The sequence below is a fragment of the Lynx canadensis genome, chromosome A1, assembly GCF_007474595.2.
Source record: "Lynx canadensis isolate LIC74 chromosome A1, mLynCan4.pri.v2, whole genome shotgun sequence".
Classification (NCBI taxonomy): Eukaryota; Metazoa; Chordata; class Mammalia; order Carnivora; family Felidae; genus Lynx; species Lynx canadensis.
Window position 1 is genome coordinate 72436314 of NC_044303.2, and position 18898 is coordinate 72455211.

At 36.9% G+C, this 18898-nt stretch overlaps 1 protein-coding gene across 1 annotated transcript in view; it reads right to left on the bottom strand.

The window, feature by feature from the left end:
* Positions 1-18898, bottom strand: part of NALCN (sodium leak channel, non-selective) — a 308773-nt gene that overhangs the window by 284484 nt on the left and 5391 nt on the right. Inside the window, 3 exon segments of the mRNA XM_032592429.1 lie at positions 4940-5068; positions 5151-5290; positions 6441-6524. Of these exon segments, the coding sequence (XP_032448320.1) occupies positions 4940-5068; positions 5151-5290; positions 6441-6524 (353 nt within the window).

Consider the following 18898-nt stretch of genomic DNA (forward strand, 5'->3'; position numbering starts at 1 on the left):
TCATCTGCAAAATGGGGGAAATAATTCCTTTCAGGTTGTTCTAAAAATTAGTTATAGAAGCACAATACATGAGGTAGAACAGGTGCTCCATAAATGTGGCTGTTAATTTAGTTAGAAATTTACATGCACCCATCAGAGTATTTTCATTTCTTCTTTAAATATTTTAAAGAAAAATCTCTCCAATACGCATTTATCCAAACTTGTTCTTATATCTCCCACCCAGCAGACATCTCTGCGTGAGTCCTGCAAGTTAAACTGAACAGTGTGTCTTCATCCTTCAAAAGAAGTTTAAATATAAATCAAGAAGACTTCAAAGACCTTTGCATGAATTTGAGGCATTACGATTTTACATATTCTACAAAATTCCCTCTTGATAAAGTCCATAGAAATTAAAAATTAACATTTTAAGTTCCACCACGTTTCTATCTTTAATTCTTCTGACTTTTCCATTAAAAAAAACTCATTATTTTGTGAACAGAATTTATAAGATAAGAATTCATTTATTTTCCCAAGTACCCTAAAGGGTAAACTTAAATATTATTTGGGGCCAGTAGTAAAAAACCCAAATCCAACTTTACCTTATCTCTAGGCTAAGTGTCAGTGATATTTTATAAAATACCACCAAGTCCTACAAGCTACCCTGGGGTGGGGTGACCATCCTGGGATTTCCCTGAGATGGAAAAGAAAGCTATTAGTAATTACTCTGCCACAGCAAGGATACTCTAGGAATGTCCTGGGCATCTGTGATGTGCGGTTCCCTACCTCTGGGTCTCAAAACTAATGGCTCAGCCATTATAAGTATTTACTTGAATTCCTGGTGGAATCAACTTTTATATACTTAATATTCACATTTGCTTTCTTTAGGGTTTTTCTAATTATCTCACTCTTGGGAAGAAGATTTCATTATTTGATACTCAGCTAGAAACAAATTTCTCTCCTTTCTCAGGAATGGTAATAAGGTGGCAGATAAGTCTTCATCTTTTCTATTTCACCTACCAGCTCATTTTTACGTGATCATCTTGTAGCTTCAGGGAGATTTCTGCCAACACATTTGGCATTTTGTAACACCTGTTTCTGCCACAGGCCATCGCTTTTCTCAAATTTCTGTAGGATATGAACTGCTTTGCTGAGTCAAATCCCATTACCTGTGCCATAACTGCCTTAGGTCGCCCTTCATTATCAGAGGAGAATAAAGCTTTACTAGTAATGCTACTGAGGACAAAGCTAAGATTCCCTTCTCTCTGCTTTAAAAGAAATCAGCTTCATCTAAAAGCAAAACTGGGTGTATTGAGTTGCTTCCTTATTTATCCTGTTTGCCTCACAGGCTACACATAATCAATTCCAGAGGTCAGCCTGGAAACGCAGGATATACAGGTTTCTGAACAGACACAGCTCTGCCTGAAGACTCTCCCATTATTAGGCTGTTGTGCATGCAAAACAATTAAGCAGAAATCGGAAGGATTGTTAAAGGACAATAAATAAGAGAAATGAGGTCATGCCAATGACTGGCAACACTGATCGCTGGAAACACAACCATCAGGATGTAGCTTAATATCTGACTCAGAGATGTTGATGAGAAATTCCTAGTTCAGAAGAAAAGGAAACAAAAAGGTTGGAATTTTTTTAATTGGGATTTTTTATGTGTTTTATTTTGACTTTGGACAGTTTTTTGAGTCTCTAAAAATAAATTAATGTCTGGCTGGAACTAATGGTAAAATGGCATCAATAATTTTTCTGCTTATGAGTGAGACTAAAACTCAGTTAAAACTGAACTGAAAATTAAAACAAAAAATGGCATAAATGATCGGTCCTTCAAATGAATCATCAAACTTACGAAAGAAAGCTGTTATTGTAGCAACATTACTATCCTGCGGGCAGTTACATATTTTCTTCTCAGAGAGTAAACTGTCACATAAAAAGAAGGCAAGATATATGTGTATGGACATAACGCTAATGGGCAGATTTTATAAATACTTGGAAGAGAGAAAATGCAGACATTCTTCCATAACTGCTGTGTCTAGAGTAACCAAAAACTCTGCCAAAATGTATGAAATTCTTCATAGAGAATTCCATTTTTAGGATTAAGTAATGAGCTGGAGCTAATATTCAGAATACAAGAGGTCCTTTAATGGCTTTTTTTGTTTGCTGTTTTGTTTTTTGTTTTGTTTTGTTTTGTTTTGTTTTGTTTCTTTGCCATTCATGTCCTAGTACTGCATATAGTAAGGAGATGGTGAAGAGCACTTTCTGAAGTGATGCAAGGGCCCTGAGGTCAGAGGTGCTCCTATCCCTCTTCACCATTTGTATCGTACTTTATGTGTCAAAATTAGGTTTGGCAGCAGGATGTCTGATCTTCCAAGTAGTTTTACAATTCTAACATGCTTTAGAAGTCTCGCATTCTGACTTGATTTTTAATAAAATGGAAACTTTAAATCAGCTTCCTGTGCTCACTGCTATTAGAACACAGAGGCTTTCTTATCCGGAAGCTTTCTCTGTTCAACTCTATTCTATTGTTTCCCACCCACACAATATCTTTTTCCCACCTCCATATTCATTCATGGAACAATCTAGACATATTTTACAGCCTACATACACTTAAAAAAAACTACTTACAGGTTTTCTTCCACACATTTGTCTCTTCCCTCACCCACACAGACAGCCCCCTTACTCACCTCTTCCTTCAACTTCCTCACCATATTTGTGCTAGTTCACTACCTCTCTCCACTTTCAACAGTGCTTTTCTACTTTTTAACTATTTCTCCTTTGTCCTATTTAGAAACTTGCTTTTATTCCTGTTTTAAATTTCCTCCTCTATATCAACTTGTCACAATGTTATTATTATCTGTGTAAATATAATGTATTGTGCACCATGCCTTCAATAGACAGTTACTAAGTACTTACTCTGTGCTAGACTACTAAGTACGAGACATAAGATGAATGTTCTCCACCCCTCTCCCTTTGTGTCCTCAAGGACTTCACAAGGTAATGAGAAAAATTGGGGGGGGGGGGAAATAGCTATGAGTGCCAGAGGGTAGTTCTGGCAAACTGGGCTGTATTAAATTCAACTCTTTCCATTACAAACAAGTAGACCTGTTGGATAAATGGTAACATTTAAAGATGCCTATCTGGGCTTTCAAGAAAGAAAAATACATTCCAAAAGGTCAAAAGGTAAGAGGGAACTAAAAACTAGACAGAGGGAAATACATGCATTGAAAAATGGTATGAATGGGAGGTTAAGTGTCCAGGAGCCAAGAGCTTGGATTTTAATGCCCACAAGATGCAGATAATAGGGTTCTGAGCTTGTGTAAGGCTGGAAGCTGGAAACAGACCCATGTATGCAGCCATGTTAGAATTTAAACAAATTCTAGAGTGTAATATGGGTGAAGGGGTAGTTAAACAGGGCTAGTCAATCAAGCACAACAGAGTCCATAGGTACAAACCCAGTATAAACAGGGAATTAGTAAATGAGAAAAGACACGTTAAATTCAGTGGGTAACAGTACAAAATAAAGAGTGCTGAATCAACTGTCTAACTGTATGAAGAAATTTAGATTTCTGCTTTACACTAAAACATTTCTATACCATTTTAGTAAAATATACCTGACATAGAATAAATTGCACATATTAAAATATACAGACAGGGGGGCTTGGTTGGGCATCCAATTCTTAATTTCGACTCAGGTCATGATCTCATGGTTGTAAGATCGAGCCCCACATGGGCTCCATGATGGGCATGGAGCCTGCTTAAGATTCTCTCTCTCCCTCTCTCTGCCCTTGCCTCAGTCTTTCTCTCTCTCAATAAATATTTTTTTTTTTATTTTTTATTAAATTTTTTTTTTTTCAACGTTTATTCATTTTTGGGACAGAGAGAGACAGAGCATGAACGGGGGAGGGGCAGAGAGAGAAGGAGACACAGAATCGGAAACAGGCTCCAGGCTCTGAGCCATCAGCCCAGAGCCTGACGCGGGGCTCGAACTCACAGACCGCGAGATCGTGACCTGGCTGAAGTCGGACGCTTAACCGACTGCGCCACCCAGGCGCCCCTCAATAAATATTTTTAAAACATGTACAGCTTTGATAAATTTTAAGTGCACAGAACCACAATCAAGATAATGAACATGTCAATCAACGTCAAAGGTTTCCTAATGCCCCTTGGTAACCCCTACTTTTATCCCCATCCTTACTCCCAGGCCGTCACCGATTTCCTTTTTGTCATTACAGACAAGCTTGCATTTTTTAGAATTTTGAATTCATGGAATCACAGAATATGTAATTTTTTTCATCTGGCTTCATTCGCTCAGCATAATTATTTTGAGATTCATCCAAGATGTTGTATATATCAATTCCTCATACTTTTTTTTATTGCTAAATAGTATTCATCATATGGATATAACCACAATTTGTTTACTCATCAACCTGTTGGTATAAATTTGGGTTCTTAGAAGTTTAGGCTATTATAAATACAGTAACTAGGTAGAAGTCTTTTTTTATGGATATATGTTTTCATTGCCCCTGGTAAGATACCTAGAATGGAATAAACGGAATATATGGTAGGTGTCTGTTTAACTTTCTAAGAAACTGCCCAACTGTTTTTCCAAGTAGTTACACCACTTCTCATTTCCATCTTATTTAAATAAGAGATGAAAATACTCAGATGGTATTATGGCAGCACGCTCCTCTTTCTGTCACTCCGAGGAAAACCTCCAAATGCACACTTGGAATCTGCTCAGTCTTCCTGCCCACAGGCTTACATTTTTCAGTCTGGCTTGTCTTGAATACTTATGTTAAAAAATCAGACAAAAAAATTTTGAGGAAGCAGAGAATATAGAACAGAGCCCATAAATACTTTTTTGTTCAATTTAGACACAGATTTTTCTCATAAGAATTGCAGAAACTTTCTTGTTAATCACCTAGATTAAAATGCAGTTAGTAGATACACTTACCCTGGTTTCGTGTCATTTACTACACAGTGATAGGTAAATGTTCCAAACATCTGAACTCCTAAAATTCCATAAAGAAGTAGAAAGAAAAGTAGGAAAATCGAAACGCTCCATATTTGTTCTCCTGATCGCCTAGGAGGGGAGGGAAAAGTAGGTAAAACTTACAAAAATGTCATAGACTTTCCTCCTTAACATCTATAAAAACAGTGCTTACTTTAAAATGTTTGTAATTCTGGTCCTTGGTAGTTCAAATCGGAAATAAATCCGGAATGCCCGAATCATAATTAGCGGCCGTGGGATCCGCAACATGCCCCAAGGTGACATCTGGTCAACTATATCAGCAATTTCAAATACCTGTAAATTAAGAGGTCAATAAACAAGCTCAGGGCTTCCCTTAGCATTGTCTGCAGTCACAGCAAACACAGATGGTATCAGGAGGTTCACCCAGCACTCTGGGCTTGGCCCTGCATTTTCTTCCACTGAAATGGATTTTCTTTTGAGTCCACCTGGAAGCTACAGCTATCTCTAGAGAAAATGAATACATAAACTAATGTAAATGCCACTGCTCTTAGTAATTTCCCATGTAATTCATCAAAGCACAGTTTTTATTACAAAAGCAAATGCCAACTTAGGATACAGAGCAAGTACGCTAAGTCGTCCTCACTAATAATAATAATAAACGTTCTTTGGTGGAACTTTTAAAATATCTAGAACATGAAGTAGTGGAGAAAGGGTTAAAATTACTATAAAAAATAAAAAGGAATTGTACCATTTACTAAACAGAGGCAAAATGATAATTAGAAAACGTCTGTCAATCACAGAATAGCTATTAAATGGAAAAGAACACATTAATATGCAGGATGAAATCAGACTGTTGGAGAGGCGAGCTTTACAAAAATAAGGAGAGATCTTCAATAAGCGTTATGATGACTTTGCGGGATGGATGTGAATTTGTGTTATTCTAAATTTTTTGATGAAGAATATGGTAACTTGCGTTGAATTAAATGCAAAATCAAGCCTGAATGAATGCATGGAAATGAATTCTATTATCTGGCAAAGTCCCACCTTTAGGTCTTTTTAATATATGTTCTCCATTTCTCATAGTAAGGCATTTTCTATTTGGAATATAGTATTTTATGTTCATCCCAATGTATCTACACTTTTCGGCCATTTTTAGTGAGGATTCAGTCACATAAAAGACGGATTTTGAATTTTTAAATTCAATGTCCTTTATTTCAATAAATATATTTTTACACCTTTTTAGTAAGAAGTAATTTGCTGTCGTATTGATGTTCATTACTGATTAAAGTCATTCACAGATGTGACAGACAATGATTAAAATGTTATGTTTTTTTTTCTCATAAACATTTAAAATAACATACTGTTGTAGTAAGTTACACTATGACATTTGACATATATTTGTTACTATTTTTATTGAGATTTTCAATGCAAAACAATGCACATTTTGGAAAATACCCCCTTGTAATTTAAAAGTTTTAATTACCTGCAATACCAATGAAACCCAAAGGCAGAAGACCATAAATCCATCAAAAACACACCAGCGATCTTTCACATAGGAACTATCCCCCTAAAAATAAATTGCATGTGGAGTTATCACACAAAATTAATAACTTCAAAAAAAATCTGTGGAAAGAAGGGCCAAATGTTAATTTGGTATAAGCTATCCATAATTTTTGTTTCATAGCTGAACACACTTTCCAAAGGAATACCTTTATCATTTTATTTATTTATTTTTTAACGTTTTTATTTATTTTTGAGACAGAGAGAGACAGAGCATGAACAGGGGAGGGTCAGAGAGAGGGAGACACAGAATCCGAAGCAGGCTCCAGGCTCTGAGCTGTCAGCACAGAACCTGACGCAGGGCTGAAACCCATGAACGGTGAGATCATGACCTGAGCCGAAGTCGGCCGCTCAACCAACTGAGCCACCCAGGCGCCCCATACCTTTATCATTTTAAATGAAGCATTTTTATATAAAGAAAAGAATTTATAAAACACAAGTGACTGCAGAGTGAGACATGGAAAATTTTAAGTTCACACAAATGGAAATCATCATCATTTTTTCTCTTAGCCACACAGATTCTACCATTTAAGAAACCAGAGGCCATCCTACTCAGTAGGCAGCTTAAGCCCCCAACCAGCTCTCTTCCTACAAGAACTAAGAGCCACAGGGATCAGCATGAAGGCCTTTCAGACTGTGAACCAACCACCGTCAGTAGGAAATTAACCACGAATTCACCGTGAGCTACATTAAAAGTGAAGAATACACTTGCCTTCAGTAGTAAATATATCAAATATATATTGATTTCAACTGTAATTGGAATCGTATGTGGTAAAAAAAACACACTACTTTCATCTTTCAATAATCAATCTACTCTGACACTAGAATGCATATTTTTTAAAAAATGGGAATTAAAAAAAATTTCCCTTTCAAATAACAAACCAGAGAACTCCATTAGTTGAGAATTGGAACCTTAAATAGAAAGTCCTTTTCTTTCTTAGAACTGCCCCATTAAGTCACTAGTTTCATCACAATATACGAGACTCAATTCTGAATTCAGTGACATCTATTATTACCAACTCTGACTGAACCTGCTTAGAAAATAAAAATAGGAACAGAATGCCAAGATTTTTTTTTAAATGATGAAATGTGTTATAGGATATTTGTACATAATTTCCAGAACCATCCACCCTTAGTAATAAATAAATTATCAAAAAAGATTCCTTGAGAAGTTTCCAGGAATAATTTTTATTATTCATCAAACTAACAGTATGATAAGCCACTTAGTAAAAGTTATCTGACTCAGAGATGAAGTATAAATTCAGCTTAGTAACAGGGAGGAATCATCTACTTTACACAGAGGATGTATAACACTGGGGTGCCTGGGTGGCTCAATTGATTAAGCATCTGACTTTGACTCAGGTCATGATCTTGAAGTTCATGAGTTCGAGCCCTGTGTCAGGCTCTGTGCTGACAGCTCAGAGCCTGGAGCCTGCTTTGGATTCTCTTTGAAATGTCTCCCTCTCTTTCTACCCCATCCTTGCTTGCACTCTGTCTCTGTCTCTGTCTCTGTCTCTCTCACAAAAATAAATAAACATTAAATTTTTTTTTAAAAAAGAGGAGGTATAATGCCTACTAAAACACAAACACACACACACAAAACAATCTTGCATAGAAAAGTGTATATGTACACACCCAGCTAATGTGTAAGATAGAATAACTTACAATAAACCTATAAACATAGTGGGGAAGACAGGAAAATTAATTCTATGGAGAGTTTAAAGAAAACAATGCTAGTTCCCAAACGCCTAAATAATTTTATCAGTGGTGAGAGAATCAACCAAATTTGGTAACTCATGTACTTGACAAGATTCACAAAAGAGATATGAAAGTAAACCCTGAGTCTTGGGGTCTGGGTCATGAGGAGGACAATGACCTTTTAAGTGTTATGATCGTTATATGATGATTTAAACCCGAAGAAGAGAAAAATAGCACCTCAGAGAGCCACTGGTTCTGAGTATGTGCGTGCACACACGCTCACACACACACACACACACACACATCACATACAGAAGAAATAATTTAAGGATATGATAGTTGCCCTCAAAACCTTACAAAACATCTTTCATTATAAGAGTCATGTTTGCCTGGTATATTGCATAGTTAGCTGAAAATATGAATTAATTATAATCTAAATGTAGACAATATAGCCAATATAAAATTGAATTTTCTCTGAGCCTAATTTCAGTTGATATCCAAAAGGATGACAAAATACAAATTACTTAAAGTTGCACTTTGAAGATTCCCTTGAGTTTCTTAATATACTAAGCAAATGTATTGTTCATTCATTCACTCAATGTATAGAATATCTTCCATGATCTAGACAGTGTTTAAGGCTGTAATGAAAGGAGTAGAAAAAAAAAAAAACCAAAACTCCTACCCTTATGTGATTTACATTCTCAGTTTTAAAAAATGTTGAATATACAGGGGTCCCTGGGTGGCTCAGTCAGTTAAGTGTCTGACTTCAGCTCAGGTCATGATCTCATAGTTCGTGAGTCCGAGCCCCACGTCAGGCTCTGTGCTGACAGCTCAGTCTGGAGCCTGCTTCAGATTCTGTGTCCCTCTCTCTCTGCCTCTCCCCTGTTCATGCTCTCTCTCAAAAAGAAATATTAAAAATTTTTTAGAAAAAAAAGGTTAAATATACAATATGTGTTGATATATCCTAGGAAGAAAAATAAAAGTGTACATTTTCAAATTGACTTTTATTAAACAAATGTACTTTTTACTGGAATATTGGCAGACAGAGACAAAAATATCACTTGATCTTTATTTTAAGAATGAGGCATAGTTGTGATTGTTTAAAAAAAAAACCAAAAAATTCCAAAAATGAAAACTGAAATTTTATGGGATGCAACAGAGAACTATTTTAAGCTAGTTCTTAACTTTTAACTTAGGCTAGTTTTAACTTTCTAAGGAACCTCCATACTATTTTCCACAGTGGCTGCACCAGTTTGCATTCCTACTAACAGTGTTAGAGGGCTCCACTTTCTCCACATCCTTGTCACCCTCCGATCCAGCAATTATACTACTAGGTATTTACCCAAAGAAGACAAAAATACCAATTTGCAGGGATACATGCACCCTGATGTTTATAGCAATATCTACAATAGCCAAATTATGGAAAGAGCCCAAATGTCCACTGACTGATGAATGGATACAGAAGATGTGGTATATTGGTATGGTGGTGAAATAGTCCACTAGGCATAAGTTTTATGTATTATTTTTTGGCTTAGGTTACCAAGAGGCATTTAATATATATAAAAACCTTTAATAGGCAGTACAGTGAGCTGGGATACAAAGACGAGCAACACTCAGACCTCACCCCCCACCTCGTAAGTTTTGCTCTTTTCGTGTTCATTATTCATGCTGTCCTATCTTCCTGAAAAATCCTCCCAAGTCTGTGCCAACTTTTTCCTTCAGATTCTGATCTGACCACAGCCCACCCTGATCAATGCTTTAGCTCACACATAATGCAGCAAGCAGCGTTTCAGCCTATACGTGTAAAAAACGTACATATTGTCTAACTTCCAGAATCGTCCTTTGTAATTCCCACCTGGTTGTTTAATGAATTACAATTTACTCCCTCCTGTTAATCAGTTCCTGTTTATCAGTTTTGAAGTTTGAGTTTTCCACTTAAATCTTTTCTAAACATATTCCCTGGTGTTGCATTAAAAAATAGTTTCTCCTCATTGCAAATGAGTCTTTTCTGAAGATTAGTAACACCTTGTGACTGGACAATTTCGGGCACCTTGCACAGAGTGTGACAACCAGAAGATATCAAATGAATTAGATAAGCGTATATATGATGTCTTACAGAGTTTCTGCAGATTACAAGCATACAGTAAGAAGTCCATTCATATGCCTCATGAATGCATCCATTTAAGCATCCATTCACTGAAATTAGTATTGTTCCTTAACAGGAATGATTCTTTGACTTCTGGCAAAGAGAGAAAGATGTATTATTATCTTTCAAGTTAATATCTAAAAGTTACGACTTTTTTCCTATATGATCATGAAAGACCACAGATGAAATTATAAGATAGCTTTTGGGTATTTCCTGGATGCATACAGTTTGACTGAAGAGAGGCTACAGGCCATGCAAATGGGAATCGGGTCAATGTGCATATACTTTGTGCACTATAATGTAGTTGCAAATATGACTGAACAGAAATTGATATCATGTTAATCACTATTGATAATCACTAAGGCTTCATAAGCTTAAAACAACTTTTTAAAAATATTTATTTTTGAGAGAAAAAGAGGTAATGTGAGCTGGGAAGGGGTAGAGAAAGAGTGCGGGGGGGGGGGGGGACACAGCATCCAAAGCAGGCTCTTTGCTGAGATAAGACAGCCCAACTTGGGGCTTGAACTCACAAAACGTGAGATCATGACCTGAGCTCAAGGTAGATGCTTAACTGACTGAGCCACCCAGGTGCCCTTAAAACAACTTTTAATACATAGACTTTGAACCTGATGCTTTGAAATGTAATCTCATAATACATTTTGTGTCTGACACATTTACCAAATTGTCTCTTTTTTTCATTTGTATTGTCAAAGACTTTTAATCATAATTGGTTATGTCCATATCCTTTTAAAATCCTCCTGTATTTTTAAAAATTTTTTTTTACATTTTATTTATTTTTGAGAGAGAGAGAGAGAGAGAGAGCGAGAGAGAGAGCACAAGAGGGGAGGGGCAGAGATAGAGGGAGACACAGAACCCGAGGCAGGCTCCAGGCTCTGAGCTATCAGCACAGAGCCTGATGAGGGGCCCAAACCCATGAACCGCGAGATCATGACCTGAACCGAAGTCAGTTGCTTAACCGACTGAGCCACCCAGGCGCCCCCCAAAAAATCCTCCTGTATTAACACCCAAGTTATAATATTCTCAAGTTATAAGCTGTCCCTTTTCCCTACCTCCAGAATATGTAACCAGAGCTTAACATACAGGTACTCAAGAAACGTTAACACATCAAATATGGCAGAAAGGTTTTAATTTGCCTGTTCCATCCACAAAAATGGAGAGCAGACAATGCTGAGGCAGAAATCTGCATGCTGGTGGCTGAGGAGTTATTCAAGAGTTGTCTGTCAATTTTTACAAAGGTAAATACTCAGAGGCTGCCAATCAATTATACAGTATAAGAGAGGAACCTAAATTGCCATGCAAGTATTTAATAAGCAGAGAAACCAAACACATTTATCTGAAGACATTTCTAAGGATACAGTTTGCCTTTGCAAAAATGATAGGCACTGGTCTAGCTTCCTGAGCACATGATTTATTGTTCCCAGTTCCCAGGGCCCATCTGTCACTGTGTCTTAGCCTTATTATTTATCACTTCAACAGTGCTCAGAGCATGCATGTTACTTTTACCTATGTTTATTGCCACATGAAAAATAGACAAACGAGGATTGTCTGAGGAATTCGCAGTCTGCAATACATGGAATGTTCTGCAACAACACAAACATCTATCACCCAAATGATTTATTTCTGCCTCCAGGGATTTGGTGAGCTAGACTGCTTCTCAGAATAGGGATTAGTGGTGAGGCAATTAGAAACAAATTATTGGGGAGTGGCAATGAATTGGCAGAACTTCAAGCATGAGGAACATTATAAAAGCCGTGAAATCCTTAAAATAATACATACCTCAAACCAAAATTTTTGAAGACATTTCTTGCCAGAAGGATTTCCTGCCTCAGTTTCTCCTGCAGTGCACGGAGCATGTCACCTCTGGAGTGAACCACTCAAATCCAAAGCAGATCAGGTCACTCTCAGAGTTGAGTCCCCCGTGTACCTTTACTGACCCTTTACTTCCATCCTCCAACACCCCTGCCACAGACCACATTTACTCAGGACACTGGCTTCACGTTCCTCTTTCTTCAAGACTTCTCCAATATCCCCAAGAAAACTTTTTCACTATTTCTTGTGCCCTCTCTCCCCATATCTTTTACAAAATACCATTACAGCATTTTTGCAAAACTACAAAGGTGTGTCCCTCAGTCTGAATTCTCACTATTTATATTTGCAAAAATATTTGTCCCCAGATCACTATGTTACTAGAAAATCTCTATAATGAATCGGCATGTGTGCCAGTGGAAACATTGAAGCTGCCCATAAATCCTTCAAGAAGGTCTGGGTACAATGTAGGTACAGCTCTGTTGCTCTTTTGGGCTAAATCTTGTCCTGGCATTGATCATCTACTTCACAAATAAGGGTCAAGTGCATCACAATCTTCCTCTGCCCATCTTCCCTCAGAGGGTTAGCATTTCACGGGACCTGGGACTAAAGTACGAACTCAGGTCATTTGATCTGGCTTCATCAATTTTAAGACATCTTATCCCCCCACTCCACCCCAATATAGTTTAACATTTCTAAATTTAGGATGTATCTTGTAATCAATTGCATCAATTGATTGCATTCATTACAATCTTACATCTTACATTCAAAGTGTAATTAGAAGCACTTTTTCTTTCCTAGGGACTATAACGTGTGCCTCACCTTACAACGGATGACCTCACAGATTCAATCAAATGTGATAGATAGTCCTTTTGCATATTATTTCTTTGCTTATTTACATAAGAGCACATGACCCCACTCTTGTTTGGTGCATACAAAACATCCACTCCTGAATTCCTTAAGTACAAATAACTGAGCGATAGGTGTTTTAGATGTTGTTCATTATACAGAAATGTGCGGGGGAATTATACAGTGTTAGAGAACAATTTAGTGATATTTGGAGAAGTTGGTTGGGGTTTCTGTAATACATTATTAATTTTCCATTTAAACTGATGGAACACAGGCACCTGTTTTCTGCAAATATGCTGAAATATATTTGCAGGAATAGGTTAGATGCAGAAACTCAGAGGTGCTCATAAGTGGTTTACAAGTCAGATCCACAAAGTGGAGTTCTGCTCTTTGTCTCTTCTCCTAGGGCAGTGGTGATATCATTACAAGTGGTCCAATCAACGTCTGCCAACTGATTAAACGGAAACTTGGAAACAGTACTTGGGATTAACAATATAACTCTCTCTTATATTTATATTATACTTCTATCTTAAGCACCTTAAAATTTTAGGATCTTGAATATATATTTATGCATAGTTCAACATGAGGCAAAACACTAGGTCAATAAAACTAGTGACCAATACTAGAAAGCCACAGTGTCAGTACTTTTGTTTCAAAAACTAAAGTTTCTGGATTTGGCTTGCTGCAGGTGATTCTATAAACTAGGTGATTAGTGGATCACATTCTCTTAAGCATTAGGTGGGAATTTTAGGTGTACCATAACATTGCCAAAGCAGGCTAGGTATAATTTTAGAGCATTATATATGATGATGAGCACGGCACACTGGTTTGCTTCTATAAATATTTTATATGGACGAATATAGTTCTACCCATGGAAAACACTCTTCCAAAAATGAAAGACCAGAATTCCCCAAATCCCTGACATATGTGTACACCGACTCACTCATACTCTTCCAACAGAAGACACATGACATATTGGTGTTAATCACTTAATAACTAAATCTGACTGCTCCTCAGAAATATTGTGGTGAAATCAGTGCATACGGTACAATTTCCAACCAAAATATTTGTACAGCTCTGTTACAAAAAATGTAAAATCGTATTAACAAAAGTATAACCTGATGCTTAAAATAGAATATGAGATGCACATATACATTCGTAATGATCCTGTATACGTGCGGAAAAAACACAAGCGTTAAGCCCTATAAGTGAACAAACACAGCACATGTTTGCAAATTTTCTGGGTAAAGTCACTAAAAAATCGAGAGGTAACTGTAGTGCTATTGGCCAATGAATTAAGGTAGAGAGAGCATGGAAATATTTTATGAAAACACAAGTTTTTTAGCAGACAGGTGTTTAATAAAAGTTTAAAAAATATAGCAGGGTTAATTAATGAGAGCACAGTAATTCAAACTTGAGGTCCTCTGGAAAATGATCATACAGCCCCTATATAGGCTGATGTATTTTATTATGGACTAATTTAAATACTTACATCTTTCTCCCTCAACTGTAAAACCAAAACAAATTTATAAATACAAAAATATAAGGCCAATAAAATTTAAATTGACAACATAAATTTACCGTAACCTGATATTTTGCTAAAATTAAGTGTTTTTTTTAAAGTTCATTTATTTTGAGAGAGAGAGGCAGATCATGAGCAGGGAGGGGCAGAGAGAGAGGGAGACAGAGGATCCGAAGTGGGCTCTGTGTTGACAGCAGAGAGCTCCATGCAGGGCTTGAACCCACGAACATGGGATGCTAACCTGAGCTAAAATCAAGAGTCAGATGCTCAATCAACTGAGCCACCCAGGACCCGCTAAAACTAAGTCTTATGAAAAGTTTGAGATTTGCTCCCAACTTTAGCATATAATCCAAAAATTTCAAGTTGTATATACTTAAGGTGTACAACGTAGTTGTTGACATATGTTTATAACTCAATAGGAAAACAAATAACCTGATTTTAAAAGGGCAAAGGACAAGAATAGATGTTTCTCTAAAAAAGACATACACATGGCCAGCAGGTATATGAAAAGGCACTCAACTTCACTAATAATCAGGAGAATTAAAATCAAAACATAGTAAAATATTATTGCATATATGTTAGGATTTACCAAAAAGACAAGAGATAACGAGTGTTGGGGAGGGCGTGGAGAAAAAAGAACCCTGTGTACTGTTGCAGGGAATGTCAATTGGTACAGCCATTATAAAAAAAAAAAATATGGAGATTCCTAAAAAAAATTAAAAACAGAAATACTTTATAATCCAGCAATCCCACTTCTGAGTATATGTCCAAAGGAAGGTAAGTTAAGTTTCAAATACAAGAATGTAATCTTAAGTCCAATATACTCTTTGGTCTGTATCTGTCATAACATGCATGTTTGCAGAAATCCGTGTTACAAAAATGATAATAAAGTCATGGCTTTCTGCAGTGGGGGGTACAAGGGTGAAAATTCAGTGAGATGATAAATTTAAAGCTTGGTTCAGGAACATCAAACTTGCTATTTAACTACATTTAACCAAAATGTCAGCTAGCATTTAAATACTGAACACCAGTTTTAATGAGATATGAAGCTGTAACGATTACTTCAAGATAATGTTAGCAATGCAGCATTACTAAAATCTGCATTATATTTGTGTTTAATCCAAATATTCCTAAATGAAAAATAAAAATCTGTGTTTGATGTTAATTTTCAATTTTTAATTCTTACAGACTGAAAATTAAAAAAAACATTTTTAGTTTTAGTCAATAGCTCATCATCCAAATATTGATGGAAGTCAGAAAACACTGGACATGACTCAATAACAGCATTTTGAAAACAAACTGGTCATAAAGCAAATATTTTATTTAACAACTGCTTTGACTAATATTCGAACTATTAAAACCTCTGTTCATTCAGCGCTCTGTTCACTTGGCATGAATATATTAAGTCCACCTCTGTTCTTCTTGTCATTAGACTGTGACAGTGAAATGTCTGTCATTTTCATGATGTGAAATCCAAGGCTTAATTTATTAAATAACTTAAGAAACAAAACTTTTACTCTAGGAAATGTCATGCTTTTGTTCGTTCAAATTGGAATCTCAAAGAAATCAACACATGGTGATTTTAATCCCAAAGTACTCCATCCAGAATATTCAGAGATTGTCATTGCCTGAATAGCCAACATACACAAGTGCCAGCGTCATCCGAGGCCCTCTGGGGAATCACAGAATTAAAAACAGGGCTAGGCTGTGCTGGGCATGAAGTTACAGTGGCATAAAAAATTCCTCCACCCTCACAAGACCACTTTTCCTCCAAGTTGACCTCCTGGTTTAGCTACCAATTTTGAGTACCTTGACATATCTAAACCTAATGTTTAAAATAACTGGCCTAGCAAGTTTGTGAAAAACCTAGACAATCTTCAAATCATTCTGAAATCCACTGGTTGAGGTATGGCAGGTGCCCACTGCTCCCATGAACCAGCACTTTTCCCGGTGGGCTGTGGGTCACATATTAGAGCCATGTTGCTTTTCCTGGGGGCCATGCTTACTATACTCACAATAGGCTCTTGGTGATTCTCTGAGTTTACTGGTTTCTTGGTAAATGCAGTGGTGGTAGATTGCGGTGGCTTTGAGGATTCCTTTCAAGTTCAATTCTTGAACTTGAAACTGAATTTCTCTTTTACACGTGTACCCCAATTTTCTGTGAGTTTCCACAGAACTCAGAAGTTTCCACAAACTCTGTGAAGTTTCCACAAACTTCAGAAAACTCTTTTCAAAGCTTCTTACAATATCTAACAATAGCAAGCAGCTGCCTGGTCAAGTGGCTAGCTGAAACTAATTCTGCAGTGAGTTGAACAGTGTGCCCCCCAAAGCCATACCCACTCAGAACTTCAGAATGTGACCTTATCTGGAAAGAAGGTCTTTCAAAAATGTAATTAGTTAAGATGAGGTCATACTGAATTAGAGTGAGCCCTAAATCCAATGACTGGTGTCCTTAAAAGAAGAGGCGAGGACACACAGAGACACGTGGAGGGAAGAAATCCACACGAAGACAGGAGCAGAGATTGGAGTAATGCAGCTAGCTACAAGCTGAGGAATCTCAAAAACTGCCCGGAGCCACCCAAAGTGAGGAAGAGCAAGGTGGGGTTTTTCCCTAGAACCTTCAGAAGGATCATGGCTCTGCTGACATTCTGATTTTGGACTTGTGGCCTCACAGAACTGTGAGATGATAGATTTCTGTTGTTTTCAGCCATCAAATTTGTGTCATTAGTTATAGAAGAAGTAGGAAACTACTACAAACTCCAAAGTACTTGTAAGCTCTTTGGAGTTTAATTCTTTGAAGGCCACTATGACTATGTAATCAAAGGCGGGAAGTCAGGCAATAACAAACGCTTTGAGAGCAGTGTTCAGGGAATTAATCAATGTATCTTTAGACAAGCTTCCAGCTTCACTCTCGTCCTTTTTGTCTCCACTATCAGGTGCATGAGACTGCATTTCCCCCTGTGACTTCTCCTCCAAACCCTAATATAACCTGGCCAATCAGATATTCACTCTCACAATTGTGAACCCTGACTTCTGAGGACAAAGACAGAGAGAACCTGGGGAAATGTTCACAAAGGCAGCAGTGGTGGCATGTGGACCAGATTGCTGAGATGTGTGACCTGAGCTGAGCTCATTGCTGCCCTGAGTGCAGAGCTCCCTGGAGTGTACTGTGTAAGCTCGATCTCCCAGTGCCGAATTTGCTCAATATGTTCAAGAGACCTCCCACCACTTCCTTTAAAAAAAAAAAAAGACAGCCAGAATTTGCTTCTTTGGTCATAGAGTAAGAAGCTGTGTCCAACACAAAGTATATGCTAAATAAACTGCTTTAAAGGTTAAGCAGTTGACTTCAATTGGGGAAAGATCATAATGGTAGTTCTCTGAATCTCCCAAATTTCCTAAGAAACGAAAGCAAGTGAGATAGCATAGAAAAAAATATTCATGGACATAATCTTGAATAAAGCTACGTGACAATGCATTCCAAAATAAAGACCAAAACTATTGACAGTATCAACACCTACTCAAGATCGCAGCTTGGGGAGGCTATAGAAGGAAAGCATGCAGGGAAGTTATGGCTGATCCAAGAATTTCATACTGAAACTACTAAGAAATACTAGTGAAATACTCAGGGGAAGCCTCACTAAGTGAATCTGGGAATACATAGCAAAATTCCTAGAAATGTAAATAGAGCAGTCTACAAATTGGAGGTGAATATAACATAAAAGAACAAAACAAAAATAAGTAATAAAAACAAAGTGCCCACCAAAGGGTTGCAGAAAGATCAAAGGTAACAGAATATCCTAATCTCCCAAATGTACCTAACAAAAACTCCTTACAGGGAGACCAGAGACCCAAGCTAAATAAAATCTCCTGGAGTAGAATCCAAAGTGGGTACGGCAGGGACATGAGGGACAAAAGATAGGAAGGATTAGACAAGAGGACCAGCAGTTCAGAGGAGGTAGAGATATGACCTGGGATGGTCACCACACAGAGAAGCTATATATTTTATACTTCATGGTAACAACGGCGTAGGGAATCCTCAACCTGATAACGTATGGAAGCTACTCTACCCATTTCACAAGAGCAACAACAACAAAGATAACAGAACAAAAGGATTATGACCAAGTCCTTATGAATATATTATAATCATATATTAGATTATATAATACTACATATATGATCATAGTCCTTATAAATATGTAAAATGATGTATGTTTTACATATAAATATGTAAAATAATGTATAAAATATAAGAAACACAAAAAATAAATATATAAAACAGATAAAAACTCCAGTAGTATATAACAAAATGATCAAAAGAAATTAAAAAAAATAAATGCTG